The following is a 16733-nucleotide window of genomic DNA, read 5'->3' on the forward strand; positions in this document are numbered from 1 at the left end:
TGGGAATTGTGTAAGACTGATGGTGAGTGCTAGGAATTGTGTAAGACTGATGAATCACAGACCTGTACCCCCAAAACAAATAATACATTGTATGTTAATTAACAAAACAGAAAAATAAAAATAAATAAACAAACCACCATCCTTTTATTATGGAATGTCATCCTTCTGTTACCCAGGTGTAACTTTACCCAATATTTGAACATTCTCTTCCAATTAGAAAGGAACTCATTAATACATTATTTGAATATCTACTGTATTCAGTACTTAACAAAATGTATTTATCAAAACCCACATCATTTAGTGTCCCCAGGGAGAAACTCCCTTGTAAATGTTATACTTATCCCTTCCCGCATTAGGCTTTCTCTTAGGCAGATGAAACCCCCAAAGCAATTGCAAAGTGGTCTTTGTCTCACACTCTCCCTGCTCCCTGCTGGAAAGACTACCACACGAGTCCCGGCTCCCCACAGGACCTGTGGGCTGTGGCGGTGATGGTTCGTAACTCCTCCCTCACCATCGATCTGAAACTTAGGGCCCAAGAAATCCCCTTTGGGGATCTCAATCCGGATGCAGGGACAGACCTAAAATCTTTCTGGGTAGCATTTGGACGGTAGCCTGCAGTTGGTAAAGCCTTCCAGAATTTGCTGTTCGGAGGCTGAAATATCTAAGAGGCCAAGCCGGGAGACTGACATGGTGCTTACCTGACAACTGTCGGTGCCTCCAGCCAGATTCCCAGCACAGAGCTCTGTCGATTTGACTCTTCCATTCAGATACTCATAGCGATTACACACCTTGTTTTCAATCACAGGCAGCTGCGCTTCCTTGAGGAGCCCCGCGCCAAAGGTGCCTGTGTTTAAAAAGATCAAAGAAATGGTTATACGGGATCCCCAACGTGACCACAAGGGGACACCTTCCAGAACAGCAGAGCAGCAGTGACAGATCTCGTTTGTCCGTGAGGCTGTATAAAGCAAGTCGTCAGTTCCAGACACTACCGGAATGCTTTTCATTTTAACCTTGAAGGTACAGCTATTATGTAAGATTTCATGTTCCCAAGACCTGCATTTAATAATCTGGAATTAATATTTCTTGATGGTGTCTGGGGATATGTGTTATTTTTGTTTAACTATGAAGAAATATTTTGGGGGGCACCTGGTTGGCTCAGTTGGTTAAGTATCTGCCCTCAGCTCAGAATCAAGCTCCCCGGGGACCTGGGATCAAGCCCCACATCAGGCTCCCTGCTCAGTGCTCCCCTTACTAGTGCTCTCTAGCCCTCACTCTGTCAAATTAATAAATTTTTTAAAAAATATTTTTCAATATGTAAAGAGAGATTGAGAAATGTGTTACTATAACATCTATTCATTTTCAGTCTCTTTGAGATGATTTTTTCTTCTACTTATATGGCAAGATTTTATATCCTGATTGTTTTCACACAATGCTATATAGTAAGGGCCTTTCTAGAATGCTGCAATCTTCATAATCAGTATTTAATGGGGGAATGACTGCTTCAGGAGTGGGGATTTCCTTTAAAGGTTAGGAAAGTGTTCTGCAAACAGGGGTGGTGGTTGTACAACACTGAGACTATACTAAATGCCACTGAGCCATCCAGGCAGTCCAGTTTGCCCTTGATCACCCAGCGAGTCTGCAGAGGAGCTGGGATTTGCACTTGGGTCTGTGACGTCATTGCCCAATTCTTCACTCCCCCACTCCCAGGCTCCTACAGTGGCCTCCAACTTTCCACGTCTTTGTTCATGCATTTTATTTATATTCCTTAATATTTTCTTAGCTCTGAGTTCCCATAAATTATATAGACATATTTAGGGCTCCCAGTGACCGTTGCCAAATTATTTCCTAAAAGGGTATGACAGCGTAAAATTTCAGTAGGAAAAAAAAGGCCACATCACCCCCCCATGTCTGAGTATTTAATATTTTTTAAATACCTGCTAATATAATAGGTGGAAATTATCCAAGTTCATTTCCTAATTTGCTTTTCTTTCCCAATTAGGAAAAGTAAACATTCTCCTATGTATTTAGTTTAATTGTGGTATTTGTTCTTTCAGGAAAAACTGCTTTTTTTTTTTTTTTTTTCCACTTTGGCAAATCAAAATGGAACACTTGCAAAATAGCCAGAGGAAATGCTGCTTTCCCAGACAGACACCCCCGGGCATATCTCCGTGTTTTCACAAATAATCCCATTTTCCAATTTTGCAAGCCCAACTTTAATGCATTCTGCGAAAAAAAATCTTTGCCGGCACGGAACGGCCAAGGGATGCAGTGCTATTTCTTCTCCAAAGACTTTGAATACATTTAGAAAGCTGTCTTCAGTTTGGAAAACTTGGCATTTGCTCTGGAGTTGACAGAAACACGTAGGAGGACCCCCATTTTGGAGGGAGAGGCTTGCCCTAGGGCCTGAGGAAGCACTGGGTTGGGAGTGCATGACTTGAGTAGATGCGTGCAGGGACCAGCCTTCTCAGAATCTTTTGCTGCGAGCTCATATATCCAAGTGTCTTGCTCCTGCATCTGCTTTCTGAGCAAGAAAATAGATCCTGATGCTGGTGACAAAACCCACCGGGAGTGGACAGGAAGTGGATGTGGTCTGTGCGGAAGTGCTGCCATCGTGTGGCCGCAGTGGAGACGGCACCTCCAAGGGCCAGGAGGCTGAAGGTGACCCTGCGACGGAGCCCGAATTTCAGGGCCGGCGGGGAGCAGGAAGCAGGAGCTCTGACCCCGCCCCGGAGGACGGCTGATGGGGGGCTAACCTGAATGAGCCCCTGGCCCTGGACGTTTACCTTGCTTGGAAATATCAAAGTCAGGGAAAGCCTGCAGACCAAATGGGAGGACAGGCCAAGCTTTAGCTCACCGAGAAGCTGAGAACACTGATCTGATGTGACTATTGCCAAAAGATCCATAAGACCTGACTTCTTTTTTTTTTTTTTTTAAAGATTCTATTTATTTATTTGACAGAGAGAGAGATCACAAATAGGTAGAGAGACAGACAGAGAGAGAGATGAGGAGAAGCAGGCTCCCTCCTGAGCAAGGAGCCCAATGCGGGACTCGATCCCAGGCCCCTGGATCATGACCCGAGCCGAAGGCAGAGGCTTAACCCACTGAGCCACCCAGGCGCCCCAAGACCTGACTTCTGCTTCGGGATTCCTCCCCGTTCAGTGAACGTACTGAGAAGGTCTTCTCCCCGTGGCTGCGAGGGGGAGGCCAGGGTCGATGGGGGAGCACAGTACAGGTCAGTAGTTTGCAAAGTGTGGGTGGAACAGAGGAACGGGTGGAACAGAAGGAACTGCAGGTGGGCTGTGAGGGGTCAGGCCCCCCCCCGGGGTTCAAGGTCCAGCTACACACGGGCTGTAGGTGTCCGTGTGCTTCCCAGGACACTGCCCTGCCCGCCTTGGAGCCTCGGATCCCTCATTTGCAAAATGGGAACAAACATATCAAAGTCACAGGGGTTTGTGGTGTTTAAATTTGTTTTGAGTGTGAAACACTGGCAGGGCCCGTCACCTCCACACGGATAGCGCCATTTGCAATGTTCCCCTTGACGTCTGGCTGCTCACAGCCCCTGAAGTGCAGAGAAGGCGCAAGGGGGAACGTGCAAAACCCGGGAGGTGAGGTCTTACAGGTGCAGGGAAATGCGGAAAGGAGGAAGACAAACTTAAAGTGATTCAGACCAGGAGTTTCGAACCTTTTTTTAAAACCACAAGACCTGTCTTGAAATGAAAGCGAAAGCAAAAGAATAACGTGCAAACCACAGTTTGAAAACCCAGGCTTTACACAAGACTTTCTTCCAGGCAAACGGCACAAAGAGGTAAGGTGACGGGTCCGGTTTGCCCGGCGAGCGGCAGGGGCCCAACTACTCCTCAGAGCTCCCGACTCCCCTTCTGTGCCCTCCCCAGCACTTCTGAGAAAGCGAGGCAGAGATGGAAGACATCCTCACGACATTTCGAGGCCTGAGTCTGATGGGGTGCAATTACTATGAGGGCCTAGTGCAGAGAAGATGGGGTTCCCCAAAAGTTATTAGGGGTGCTAATGCAGGACCATGCGTGAAGGTTTCCCCTCTCACATCCACCCCAGCAACCAATACGAAAACCATCCTGGGGCTGGGACCCTTCTTCCTTTCCCCTAGCTGTCATTCTGTCCCACCACCGACAGCCTCTCCACACATATGACAGGCATGTGGGTATCTGGGGAGACGAGCTTCACAGGAACTTGTGTTTCACACTGTGTCTGAGAGCTCGGTATGGCCAACTTCACATGGAAAATAATCGAATGGCCTCAATTTGTCGGCTTGCTTCAGAACTTACATGGGGATGTGATATTAACATTGAATTTATGGGCCAACAGACTCAGAGAAACACTACCCCGTCCCTCACCCATGTCCCTTAATGGCTGATTACGGAGACTTAGGCAGGACCCCAGCCGAAGCTGGGAAAGGCGGACCTCACCCCTAGCAGACATTTGCACACACGGACATGATCTCAAGGAGACTAAACCAGTTCCTGTGAGAGTCACAGGATTGATCTCACCTTGGGTTTCTCCCCAGCCAGTGATGTAGCACAACGTCCGGTCAGCGACCACGTAATTGGCGGATGGCAGACAAGCTGGGATCACCTTCGAGGTGATGACGGCGGGGCTGAAAGAGAACATCCAGGGTTCCAGGGGCCTGCCCCACCACGGCTTCTGCCATCCACCCGCTGGTCGCTCCCAACACGGTGCCACGGCGCCCGTGTTCCTGCGCCTTGTTGACTCACCCAAATGGGTCTGTTCTCAGAATCGCTGTTCATTTTGCTTTCTCTACTGGGACCTGTTTCCAAATATCACTAACTTTATGTAACATAAGCAAATTCACCATTCTGTCAGACTTAGTAAAATTCTATTTCAACAGGGAAAATTAAAACAAGGACAGGAAGAAGAATCCGCGTGTGTGCACTGCGTGTGGATGTCTCCGTGTGTGTTTGTACTGTCGCTTTTTAAGTGCCCTGAAATACGTCCTTTCGCTCGATTTCCACCAAACACATTACCATCCTGAGAGGAGAAATGGCAACCGGCAGGACGTGAAGAATCCTCTGGTTGTGAATGTGTATCTGCTCACCAGTGAACATTAAGCCAGCGTTTCGGGAGTATGTCTTTCTCCGCACAGGGAAACGAAATCCCGACGCCTTCCCTTCAAGAGCACAGCCAGAACGGGGCCGACCGGCAGAATGGGGCTGAGCCCAGATTTTCCCAGTTCCCCAAAGCCTCGTGCCTTTCATGTCCCCGCCCCCGCCTCCCCCACAACCCTGTGTCGTGCTGCTCTTCCTACATAAACGAATGTCTTCACTGATGCTGGGCTGAAGAGCATGGGTGAGCTCGTACCTGCTCAGCTTTATCAAGGCGATGTCCGCACGGGTGGGCTCCAGGAACAGCTTGGACGCCTCTATCTCCTGCACGTCTGATTCGAGATTGAGTTCTTGGTGTGCACCCAGGATGATCTTGTATGAGGCAGGCCTTGAGGATCTAGGAAAAGATGGTGACATTCGAAACAAAATAGCATACCAGCCCCTTCATCAAGTGCCCTTCTGGGTCATAAACATACAATCTTCTCCCCACTGGGCTAACCACCATCAATGACCTCTGAGTAGCAAGAAAGTTGTTCACTGTTTACCTAAATCTGGCCATGAAGGAATGCCCTTGGGCTGCTTTTGGCTTAACCGCAGAGGAAGAATGAAATCAATAGTGAAGTCAGTACAAGGACAGACACCCATCTCAGGAGAACCAGTGCCCGTCCCAAGGAGCAAGTCTTCCTGCCATGGACCCAGGCCTCCAAACCTACCGAACTGGGTTTTCCTTCTTTGTTCTCTATAGAAATTCTCCCTTCCTCCCTCATCCGATGGCCCTGGCAATTCTGCCTCAGCCTTCACATCTGTTCCTCGGTCCCTAGGGTCACTGCCATGGCGGGGAGGAGGAAGGGAAGGGGAGGGCAGGGCGGAGGGCAGAGGGCGGAGGGCTGGGGGACAGTGAGGAAGGAGAAGGCCAGGGAGGCAGGGCGTCTTTAAGACAAGCCCTCCTATCCCCTGTCCCCTGGACATACCTCTCCAGGCAGTGGGCAGCCGTCAGCACCCACTCTGGGGATATTAAAGTCCCTCCACAGAAGTGCTTTCCAAATCTAGAAGAAAAACGTGCCAGAAGTTTAGTTCAAACCTGATGGTATGTTGTACAGAAAGCCAGAAAGAAGAGTTCACTCGATTTGGATAATGTTGATGTTCCCAAAGGAAAAGGCAACCAGCCCATCAGCAGGATGCCCAGAACTTTGGGTTGGACTTCAACAGTGGATTTCCCAGAAGGTCTCATCCTCACCACACTTTAGAGGGTGGGGGAAGGCTCAGACACAGCTTGTCCATAGGAGAGCAAAGTCACGTGGTGGAAACAGGATGCCCACGTCCACGGGTTTGGACTTGCTGGCCTTCAACTCCAACAGAAGTGATCAGCTGAAGATCATCCCCCTGAGGCCTCTTCTATTTTTTTATGAAAAGACCTCTCTGCAAGGCTTGATGAGCCAACGGTGACCCTAAACAGCTGTGATTCCTGGGAGTCTTCTCATTTTACCCTCTTGGTGTGAGCTGCCTTGAATAAAGCCCATAGTAATAGCAGCAGGCAGGGTAATTAGCAGTCAGGAGACAAGAGAACAGCCCAGAAAGGGAAAGACAGAATCTGAAATAGGTAAAAGGTGAAGGCTGTACAGCAAGGAGCTAACAAATGAGGAGGTAAGGAAAGGAAAGGCAACTCAACAAAACCAGGACAGCTATAAAGCCCTCCAGCATCTTCAACACTTCTCCAGCGACACTGGGACGGGCTGTCCGTCACTCCATCTATAGATTTCGACAACAGCCGCCCAGATCAGGGAAACTACTCCAAGGTGGGCTACTGTCAAGGGAGAGAACCTAGAAAAACATAATGTAAAAAATGTTGTGGCCTTCCTTCCTCCTAAGATCGACTATAAAAGCAGGTACAGATCCCCGCGCTGTGTGGATTGGACGTAGAAAGGATGTAGAAAGAAGCATGAAACTAACCATTTCTGGAAATACCGTTACCTTGTTCTAAGGCTGATTTGCCAGGGCCAGGAATGTGGGTTGGCCACGCACCCGCCTACAACCCTTCCAGGACATTTCTTTGGCTCCACCTGGGGCTTCCCGCAATCGAATGAACCAGATGCTGCACCACAAAGTGGAAACAAGAGTCACATTTCAAGAAGGGAAAGCAATTCTGTCACACAACTCAAGAGCAATCATGGGCCACGGCCAAAGCACTGAGGTTTCGACATCTCAGAGCCCAAACTAAATAGCGAGATCATTAAGCACATTGAAGGACATTTTATTCTAAGTTTCAAAAGTGACAGTAGACAGCACAGAACCATCTTCTTTCAGGAAAGTCTAAGGACTTCTGTATTATTTGTAGGGGAGTGGGGAGGAGAGGGACTAAGCAGATTGGTAGGAATAAGTGGTAGAGTGGGCGCTTTGCTGAAAGGACCTGACTGATCCCAATTATTATTCTGACTCATGTGACAGATCTAGGTTCCCGTCTTCATCCCCCTCCTCACCTTCTTTGTCATCATGATTGCCCCCTGAACCACATCAAGTTTACTGAAAATCATAGTTGTCATCTCCGCTGAAAGGCACCATGGGTATTTTTTAATGTGAAGCTCTGTGTGTGCATATATGCACACGTGTGTGTTTGTGTGTGACGGTGTGGAACAGAGCTAACCGTCCTGAAGGTCTCTCAGCCAGCTTCTGGACAGGACTTCCAGGAGCTTCCCAAGACTAACTCAATGCCCCGGGGATGACCGACATTTACTTAGCGTATGCTCTACCTACCTCCTACCTTCCCCCCTACACAATAGGGGTCGTGCCCCATCTTTGGTACCTCGCACTAATGCCCAAACAGCTCCAGCCTCTAGAAGGCTAGAGTATCTGGTGGTGGCCCAGAGCTGCCCCCGGGGAAGTTACTGTACTTCTCCTCCATGGGAATCGAAGAGTGTCAGCCCAGCTGCGGTGCCCGTGGCAGGAATGTCAATCCTGTCAAGCAAGCAGCCTGTCCAACACGGAGAACCTGGCCGCAATGAGGCAGCAAGGTGTTCCAGCAGGGGCAGAGCTGAGGATTGGGAGTGACCAGCTGAAGGGGAGGCACTAACCCCACTCAGGGCCTTTCAGATGAAGGGGCCACCAAGAGAGCTTCTACAGAACAGAGAAGAGCCACTCAAGAAGGATTCGGCAGTTACCCTCACCCTAAATCCAGACAAGGAGGCCAAGTGAAATCCTGCCCATCACCCTGGCCTCCCCTTCCTCCCCACTGCTCTACCCCGGGGTGGCCCAAGTGCAAACCCTGCAAAGTGGCTCCTGGGCTCTCCCCCACCATACCCCAAACTCCTCCCCCACCACCTCTGCTGGCTTGTCTACACTGCCTTTGCAGCTTAAGCTTCTCCCTCCCTCGCCCTAGCCCCTCCACATGGGAGACAAAAGCATCTGCAACCAAGCTGTGCAAAAGAGAAGACCAGCCTGGTTCTCTGTAACCAAGACAAGTTCTCTTTGCGAAGACAGGTCAGCAAAAAAGTAACACAGGATCCAAATCGAAGCGGCTTACATCCTTCTCCAGAAGTACCCATGGGTTTGTTATTCTGAACTTTTCTCCTTTCCAAGCTTCTTCCTCCCAGAAAATCTCAAGAGAAATGAGGAAAGAACCCAGACACGTTTTCTCTAAGTTCTGTGGGTAAGATATGGGTCACGAATAGTAATCTTAGGATAAAGGAGATTTGGGGCTTAGTAAAAATCGACATTCCTTCTCACTGAATTCTCAGGTTGACAATTTATAGGTTTACAACATACATTATACGCTCAGCTGATTCATGGTGTTGTGTATTTTCTGACTTCTCAAGCGCTGAAAGGGAGAGCTTTCGATCCAGGACTTCCAATTTGTTTCTCAGGCATCCCCCATGAGACACGGAGAGCTCGGTGAGAGCATCCTGGGGCCAACGGGATCACCTGTTTGCTCTTGTGGAGGACTGTGTATTTACGTTATCTAAGGTGTCAGGGAAGGGGGACTCCCTAGTAACTGGAGCCACCAGGAGGACAGATCCAAGAGGCCCGTGAGGAAGAGAGGGCAGCCCAGCTGAGGTGCTCAGTGTTCAGCTCTCCTTCTGCAAATCCGTATCCGGGAGGTGCTGCCGCATTTATGTGAGAAGTCATTTCCTTACACAGAGGAAGGCAACTTACCACACTGAGGGATATCACAGTAGTCAAAAAGCTTCCTCGGATTCATCGTGTAGCACCAAGGACCATTGACATCACCATCAGGATTACGGCAGTACTGGGGGAAAAAAAAAAAAAAAAGACAGGTGTATAGGACACCAGGCGCAGGGGACAGAGAAGGGCAGAGGTGGTGTTCTGACAACATGCTCCTGCTGTCTGTAGAGGATGAAGGTAGCCTTCCCAGTTGTTTGCGGTGGGGGGCAAAGTTACTCTTGCTTTTGACTCAGCTTGTTCAAAGAAGCTGTGGGGGACTCCCCTGGAAAGAGGGGTCCTGAGGGAGGTGACATAAAGGGGCCTCCCCTCCAGCAGCCTGTCAGGGGGCCTCTGAGAGAGCAAGCCAGAGAGGACCATGGGCCATGGCTGACTCGTCTTGTCCCCGGTTCCCATCAGCCATCTACTCCCCAGTGACACTGGTTCGCTCTTGCTTCAGAAATTGTTCCCAAGAACTGTGCACACTCCAGGGGTCCAGCCACGGGAAGACAATGTCTATCTTTTCCTTTCCTATATGTACCCCCCCCCCCCAAGTAAACCATCCCATCGCCTGTGTGAGATTAGTGGAAACCCTACTGCGTGGAGTCCACATGGCCCATCCATATCCTTTTCTAGAAAAATTTGACTAAAAGGTCATGAAGGTCATCCTTGACTAAGAACGCAGACGACAAACACTAGAAACTAGAAACAGCACACGGTACTAAACATTGGCAGGGAATGCTCCAAACGCAAACAAAACGAGGAGCCCGAGGCCAGCAGTCATGGGCAGGAGGTCTCCTGGCCGTGCAACCACAGTCGCCAAGCGGATGCCAGTTCCACGGAGGCTTGTTCCCGAGCCCTCCCCCAGTCCCCTCTGCCGCCACCAAGGCCTGGGCTGGGCCGCCTTGCCGTGACACGGGGCCAATTCTGTTTGCAAAGACTGGTCAGCAAGAGGCGAAAGAGAGTTCCAGTCAAAGCGGCTTACGTTTTTCTCCAGACCTGCCCGTGGGTTTGTCTCCGGAGTGAAAATACTGTGACTGTGGGGCTCCTGGGCAGCCCACTCCTGGCAGGGGACACCCAGAACCGTGGTAGCCTTCTTGCCCCGGTACCCTTTGCCGCTCCCAAACATGCAGTCTGCGGAAGGAAGGAAAACTGGGTGGCGATTGTCTGACACAGACCAGGACGCTGGGGAGCCGCGGCAGCCGCGCTCCGACTCTCAAATGACAGTCTCTGCGGTCACAGCCTGAGAGCACAAGTGACCAGAAACGCTACTGCCTGGGAAATAATCGCCAAGGCAAGATGTTAGCATAGAAATTCTGACCGGGACACGAAGACAGTCACTTTGATAACGAGCGGAGTGTAAGTCAGAGCCCCCGGAGGAGTCGCCTCAAACAGACGCCGCTGGGACCAGCCGGGTGACCGCGAACGCCTCACCCTCAACATGGGTGGGGTAAAAAGAGCAAATTGTAGAGAATTTTTTATAAAAGATAGTATTTTGGCTAGAGCTGTGCTGTGAGTTTCCACCCTTGGGGGTGAAGGGGCTCATGGAGAGACGTCTGGGGCTCCTCCTCCAAGCCCACCCCTTGCCCTAACCTCGGGAAAGGGGGCTTCCCCAAGTCCCCTCAGAGAACATGCTGTGGGTCCCCTGGGGAACCCAGGGCACCAGTGCTCTGACAGCCATCTGGAAAATCCAAAACGCAAACGCTGGGTCGGCTAGCCTCTCTGCCAAGGGCGGAGGAAGCCCAGAGCTTGCCAGGACGGGGGTAAGGGGGTGATCTCCATGCCAAATGTGGGGCAGGCACAGGGGAGAACCATGGCTTGGTCGTCCCAAGTCTTACCCAGGAGGGACACCCAGATGGGCACAGAGCCCACAGTCTCACCGGGAGAGAGCAAAGAGATTCGGCACATTCAAAACCAAATCCAGCATTTCTCGTTCTCCACAGGGGAGGCAAGGATTTGCTGTTCTAGCCGTGCCGCCCCCGCTGCCGTGATCAGCCTCTCCCACCACTCAGACTCAAACTGTAGCCATCGCTCAGAACCGGTTCGTTTTCAAGTCCTAAAAAACGCAGCCCACCCACGTGCCACCAGCCACCGCGGCTCTGGCTCCCCCGATGGCACCCGAGGCTTGCCTCCATGTGGCAGACCCTCGGGGGGGCGGGGCGGGGGCGCTCTCCCTCCATAACGTGGTCCACCCCTTATCATCCCGATGCCCACGTGTCTACAGGTCTGGTCACGGACTTCCCACCTGACTCAGAAGGGTCATTTCCACTCGGAGCTTGGGGCACCGTCGGGGAGTGGGTGTCACTCTCTGCTGTGTCTAAGCACTTCTTCAAGTTACAGAACTCCCAGCGGACAGATGGGTCAGTGGTGTAACACCAGGGGCTTTTGTCACCGTCTGGATTTCTGCAGTAGTTCATGGTCAAGCCACTGTAAATTCCACAACACAGGCCATGAGAAGTGGAGGCCTTCTGGAGCATCCCCGCACTGGCACATTTTGTTATAACAGAGGGTTAATAAGTGACTTGGAAATATTTCCATTAAAGAGACCATGGGTACCAATTCTTATATAATGTGACCACCACAGACGGTTCTCAGCTTCGAAACAACTGGGGACATTTGAAACAGATTCTAATTTTTACTTAAAACATCAAAAGTAGTATGAGCTCCATATAAAAACTGAGATAGTATAAAAATGTGTAAATGAAAGTACCCGAATGTCTTCCTTTCCCTGGGCGTGGGACATACATTCTACAGGAATGACCAATATTGAATTTAAAGTGCACGTTTTACTTTTTTTTCTATGCACGTTCCTCTCTCTCTCACTCGCTCGCTCGCTCTCTGTATGAGTACACAGAGCTGTCTAAGTTAGAATTAAAACTTATTTCTCATCACATGCCAGTGTGATGCCTCTCTCAGACCATTCCCCTCCATCCACTGACCCCCAACGTTGCTAAAATGCTGTGCACTTAGCATGAACTGTAAATATCCCATCAGGTAGGTTTGCGTTTTGAAAGACTTATGGAAGCTTGCCTGGGAAACCAGCTCCCAGGCAGGACGTGTTTTTGAAGGACACCTTCCGGGGAGATGAGAGGATGGGGAGGGGGCAACACGGGGAATCCAGCCTCCCCTCCCTCCATACCCTGCCTCGCTGCAGCCACATAGGATGGAGGAATGCGGATGTCACTAGAGGAGGAATAATGGGGACATGTGGATGCACAAGAGGGGCTGAGACTTACGGGAAACTTGCCTCTTCTAGAACCTCATATAAATAGACTCACATAGTGCATACTCTTCTGGCCCTGACTTCTTTCTTTAGTGAGACTTCTCAGCTTCATCTGTGCTATTTGAGAGTATCAGTAGCTTGTTCCTTTTTATTGCTGAATAGTATTCCATTGTATGACTATAACCCCAACGACTGATTCACTTTCTTATTGATGGACCCTGAAATCAATCTTCAGTTTTGGGCTATTATGACTCAAGTTGCCATGAATATTCTGGTAGATATTTTTGTGGACCCATGTTTTCAATTCCCTTGGGTCAGTATTCAGGGACGGGACTGCAGGTATTTTAGGGTAGAGCATGTGTCTGCTTTTGGAATGTTCTTTTCTCTGTTTGTGTATCTTTCTGCCAGTACCTCTGTGTCTTCATCACTGTACTTTTATAGTTAAGTCTTTGAATCAGGGTGGGTAAGTCCTCCCTGATAGATTGTTTTGGTGAGTCTAGGTCCTTTGCATATAGATTTTGTTTCTTTTTCCGAAAAGAAAAAAAAGAAAAAAAAAGCTACAGGAATTTTGCTCGAATGTAGGCTAAATCCAAAACCAATTTGGTAAGAATTAATATTGACTCTTTAAAGCCATAAACAGTGTATCTTTATTTATATCTTTTCAATTTCTCTCAACAACATTTTGTAGTATGTAGCGTGTAGTTCTTGTATACACTTTGTTAAATTTATCATTAAATGTTTTGGTTTTGATACCACTGTCAATGATATTGTTTTTAAAAATTTTCTTTTCTAACTAGTTATTTCAGGTGTACAGAAATACAATAGATTTTTGTATGTTGATATTTCATATCCTTTTGCATCTTTTGATTTTACAAAATTCACTTATTTGTCCTTAGGATTCTGTATCTATTAATGTAGTTGTCTATGAATAAAGACAGATGTACTGATTCCTTTCTAAACTTCAGGCTCTTTATTTCTTTTCCTTGTTCCCAATCTTACAGAGAAAGTGTTCATCTTTCCTCATTAATATATTAGCTGGAAGATTTTTACAGATGGTGTTGATCAAACTGAGGAAGTTCCCTTCTATTCCTAGTTTGCTAAGACTTTTTAAAATCATGGATGAGTGTTAAATTTTGTCTAATGTTCTCCTTTATCTATTGATATAACCATATGACTTGTCACTTTTATTCTGTTAACATGTTGTATTAAGTTGATTGTTGGTAAATGTTAAAACAACCCTGCATTCAATTCACTAATTTTTGTTAAGTTTTTTTGTCTACATTCACAACAGAAAGTACCCTCGTTTCTTGCAATAATTCTTGTTTACTTTTTGTATCTCAGTTTTTTGGGCCTCACAAACTGAGTTGAAAAGTATCCCCTCCTCTTCTATTCTCTGTATTGTTTCCTTCTTAAATATTTGATAAAATTTGAAAATTCTACTGGTTCATTGAACTTCTTGAGCCTGTAAGTTTATAATTTTCTTCCTATTTGGAAAAATGTCAGCCATCATTGCTTCAAGTAATTTTTTCTATTTCAGTTATTTTTTTCTCCTCCAGGGACTTGATTTAAACATGTGCTAGACCTTTTGATATTTTTCCAGAGATCCCTGAAGTTCTGTTTATCTTCTTTCAGTCTTTGTTTTGATTTTGTGCTGCAGGTTGTACAGCTTATACTGTATTATTTTCAAGTTAACCTTTTCTTCTGTCATGTATAACCTGATGGGAAGACGATCCAGTGAATTTTTCATTTAATATATACTTTTAAAAATCCTATCTTTTCCATTTGGCCATTTTATAGCTTTCTTTTCTCTTTAGAACATCTAATTTTCTCTTTTATATTCATATTTTCCTTTAAATCCTTGAATATAATTATTATATCTTTTTAAATTTCTGGCTGCTAATTCCATCATGTCTATCATTTCTGGGTCTGCTTGTTTTGAGTGATTTTTCTCCTGACTCTGGAAACATTTAATGATCTTTGTATGTCTGGTAATTTTAAAATTTGTAGATGCCACATGACTGAGTGACTGGATTTTGTTGTTTTCCTCTAAAGAGAGTTGAGTTTATGTGTGACAAACAGTTAATTTACTTACAGATTATTCTGATCCTTTTAGGATTGCTTCTAAGCTTTGCTAGAAGCTGTTTCTAGAGTAGTAGAAGGTGTTTTTAGAGTAGCCTTTATTTTAGGAATACACTAATTCTACTCCTGAAGTGTGACTCTTTAAAAGTCTCTACTGAATGCTTATGGTATCCCATGAGGTCTCTACTCTCTGTCAGAATCTCAAATCTCTGAAGACAGAGTCTCCCAATGCTGTGTAGGTTCTGTAATTCCTGTTTATTTCACCACTCTCAGTTGTTCTTTCCTCAGTAACTGTTCTTTGTCCTGTGAACCTTGTGGAATCTCTCCCTATGTGTGTGTGTGTGTGTGTGTACCTTTATATTCAGCCACAGATTTAAGAAGAGCTGTGCATATTTTTTGATCTTTTTCTCTGCACAGATGTGTTCTTCTTATTATTTATTATTATTACCCACCCTATAAAATCCCAGCTGCCTCAGTAAGCCCAATTACTAATTTGCTACTAGTAATTTATTTCTCCTTCTAAAAGTTCTCAGTCCTGTGATACCTGTTGTCCATCATATGGACAGCTTATCCTCTACATTTTATAAATGTTTATGGCAGAAATGCTGGTCTTTGTCCATCTACCTGTCCAGTTTGCCTATCAGCATCTGTGTACTTCCTGACACTCATCTGCCCTCCTGCTTTTGCACTTCATGTCCTGGCAACTCTTACCACTGACAACAACTCATGCTCAAGACCCATGTGTCAATACAACTTAAGTGAAATGTACTAGATGATATACATTTATATATATATATATATATATATATATATATATATATATATATATATATCTGTGATCCAATGACAAACACATATTTCTCTTCAGAGGTTACAGTTTGGAATGATAAAATCCCACAGTTCAAAGATTGTACTGATCTTTACCAGGGCTGGGGAATGGTACTGTTTCTGGTCATCAAGTTTTTGGTCATTTGTTCTCCTGAGCTTTCCGCTAGCATGTACTCAACACCTCTATACATCTCCTCTTTCTCTCACAAAAGTACCAGAAAAGATAGCCAGTATCTAACTTCTCTTTTTTCAGAGCTTTTTCTCAAAAGCAAAGTGCCTAAGACATTTTGCCTCACATTCTGGAGTCAAGAGAAATTTGGTTCTAAGAAGTTAGTTTAAAGCGTGGACCTCCTCACAGAAATTTAGGTTGGCTATTGTTCCTCTCAAGTTAAAAGCAAAGACATACGCATCTGGGAAGTGTTGTGGGGTCTTCTCATGTCGGTGCGGTGTCATAGACGACCAAGACTGACATTTCTTTCCTGTGACAGTAGTGGATGATGTGCCTCGGTAACTCTGTCCATTACCGTGGTAGCACTCCTGGACCACAGGAGTTTGTTCAGGTGGTACTGAAGCAGAAACAGAAAGTAATCAACTAAGTAATGACTAGAACAGAGATAGGTAAAGCAACTGATGACACCAACAGAACAGTAGTCTCTGGAAATTAACTCTGCTTTCTTTTCCATATTGGTAAGCAAATGGACTTGCAAAGAAAGAAATAGCTCAATCACACTACAGAACTTTAGTCACCTAATTTTTCTTGTAAATATTTCATTTAAAACTCAGGGAAGAACACATGGATCAGAGTGCTCATAATTGGAAATTGCACTGATGTGCAAGTTCCTGCATATGGATGTCTACTGGGTATTCCTGAGAACAACTGGGAAGGAGCTCGGAAGTACATTCAGTGGTGCAGGCTGCATGTAGCAATTGGTTCCAGTGGGAGGCAGAAACGAGATCTTTTTGTGTTTTCTCACAAAAGGGAAAGCCTTTTCTTTTTCTTTATTTTTTTTTAAGATTTTTATTTATTTATTGGGAGAGAGGCAGTGAGAGAGAGCATGAGCAAGGAGAAGGTCAGAGGGAGAAGCAGACTCCCTGTGGAGCTGGGAGCCCGATGCAGGACTCCATCCTGGTACTCCCGGATCATGACCTGAGCTAAAGGTAGTTGTCCAACCAACTGAGCCACCCAGGCGTCCTGGAAAGCCTTTTCTTTTCTTTTCTTTTTTTTTAAAGATTTTTATTTATTTGACAGAAGGAGACACAGAGAGAAAGGAAACACAACCAAAGGAAGTAGGGGAGGGAGAAGCAGGCTTCCCACCAAGCAGAAAGCTCGATGTGGGACTTGATCCCACAATCCT

The 16733-nt window shown here is 46.7% G+C and overlaps 1 protein-coding gene across 1 annotated transcript in view; it reads right to left on the bottom strand.

Annotated features, from left to right (window-relative positions):
* Positions 1 to 16733, bottom strand: part of PLG (plasminogen) — a 37492-nt gene that overhangs the window by 1253 nt on the left and 19506 nt on the right. The window contains exons 10-18 of the mRNA XM_059401384.1: positions 15785 to 15944; positions 11494 to 11675; positions 10234 to 10382; positions 9243 to 9336; positions 7068 to 7188; positions 6068 to 6142; positions 5353 to 5493; positions 4524 to 4630; positions 699 to 844 (exon numbers count right to left, since the gene is read on the bottom strand). Of these exons, the coding sequence (XP_059257367.1) occupies positions 699 to 844; positions 4524 to 4630; positions 5353 to 5493; positions 6068 to 6142; positions 7068 to 7188; positions 9243 to 9336; positions 10234 to 10382; positions 11494 to 11675; positions 15785 to 15944 (1175 nt within the window). The remainder of the gene's footprint in view (positions 1 to 698; positions 845 to 4523; positions 4631 to 5352; positions 5494 to 6067; positions 6143 to 7067; positions 7189 to 9242; positions 9337 to 10233; positions 10383 to 11493; positions 11676 to 15784; positions 15945 to 16733) is intronic.

Source organism: Mustela nigripes, chromosome 5 (assembly GCF_022355385.1).
Source record: "Mustela nigripes isolate SB6536 chromosome 5, MUSNIG.SB6536, whole genome shotgun sequence".
In the NCBI taxonomy this organism is placed as follows: Eukaryota; Metazoa; Chordata; class Mammalia; order Carnivora; family Mustelidae; genus Mustela; species Mustela nigripes.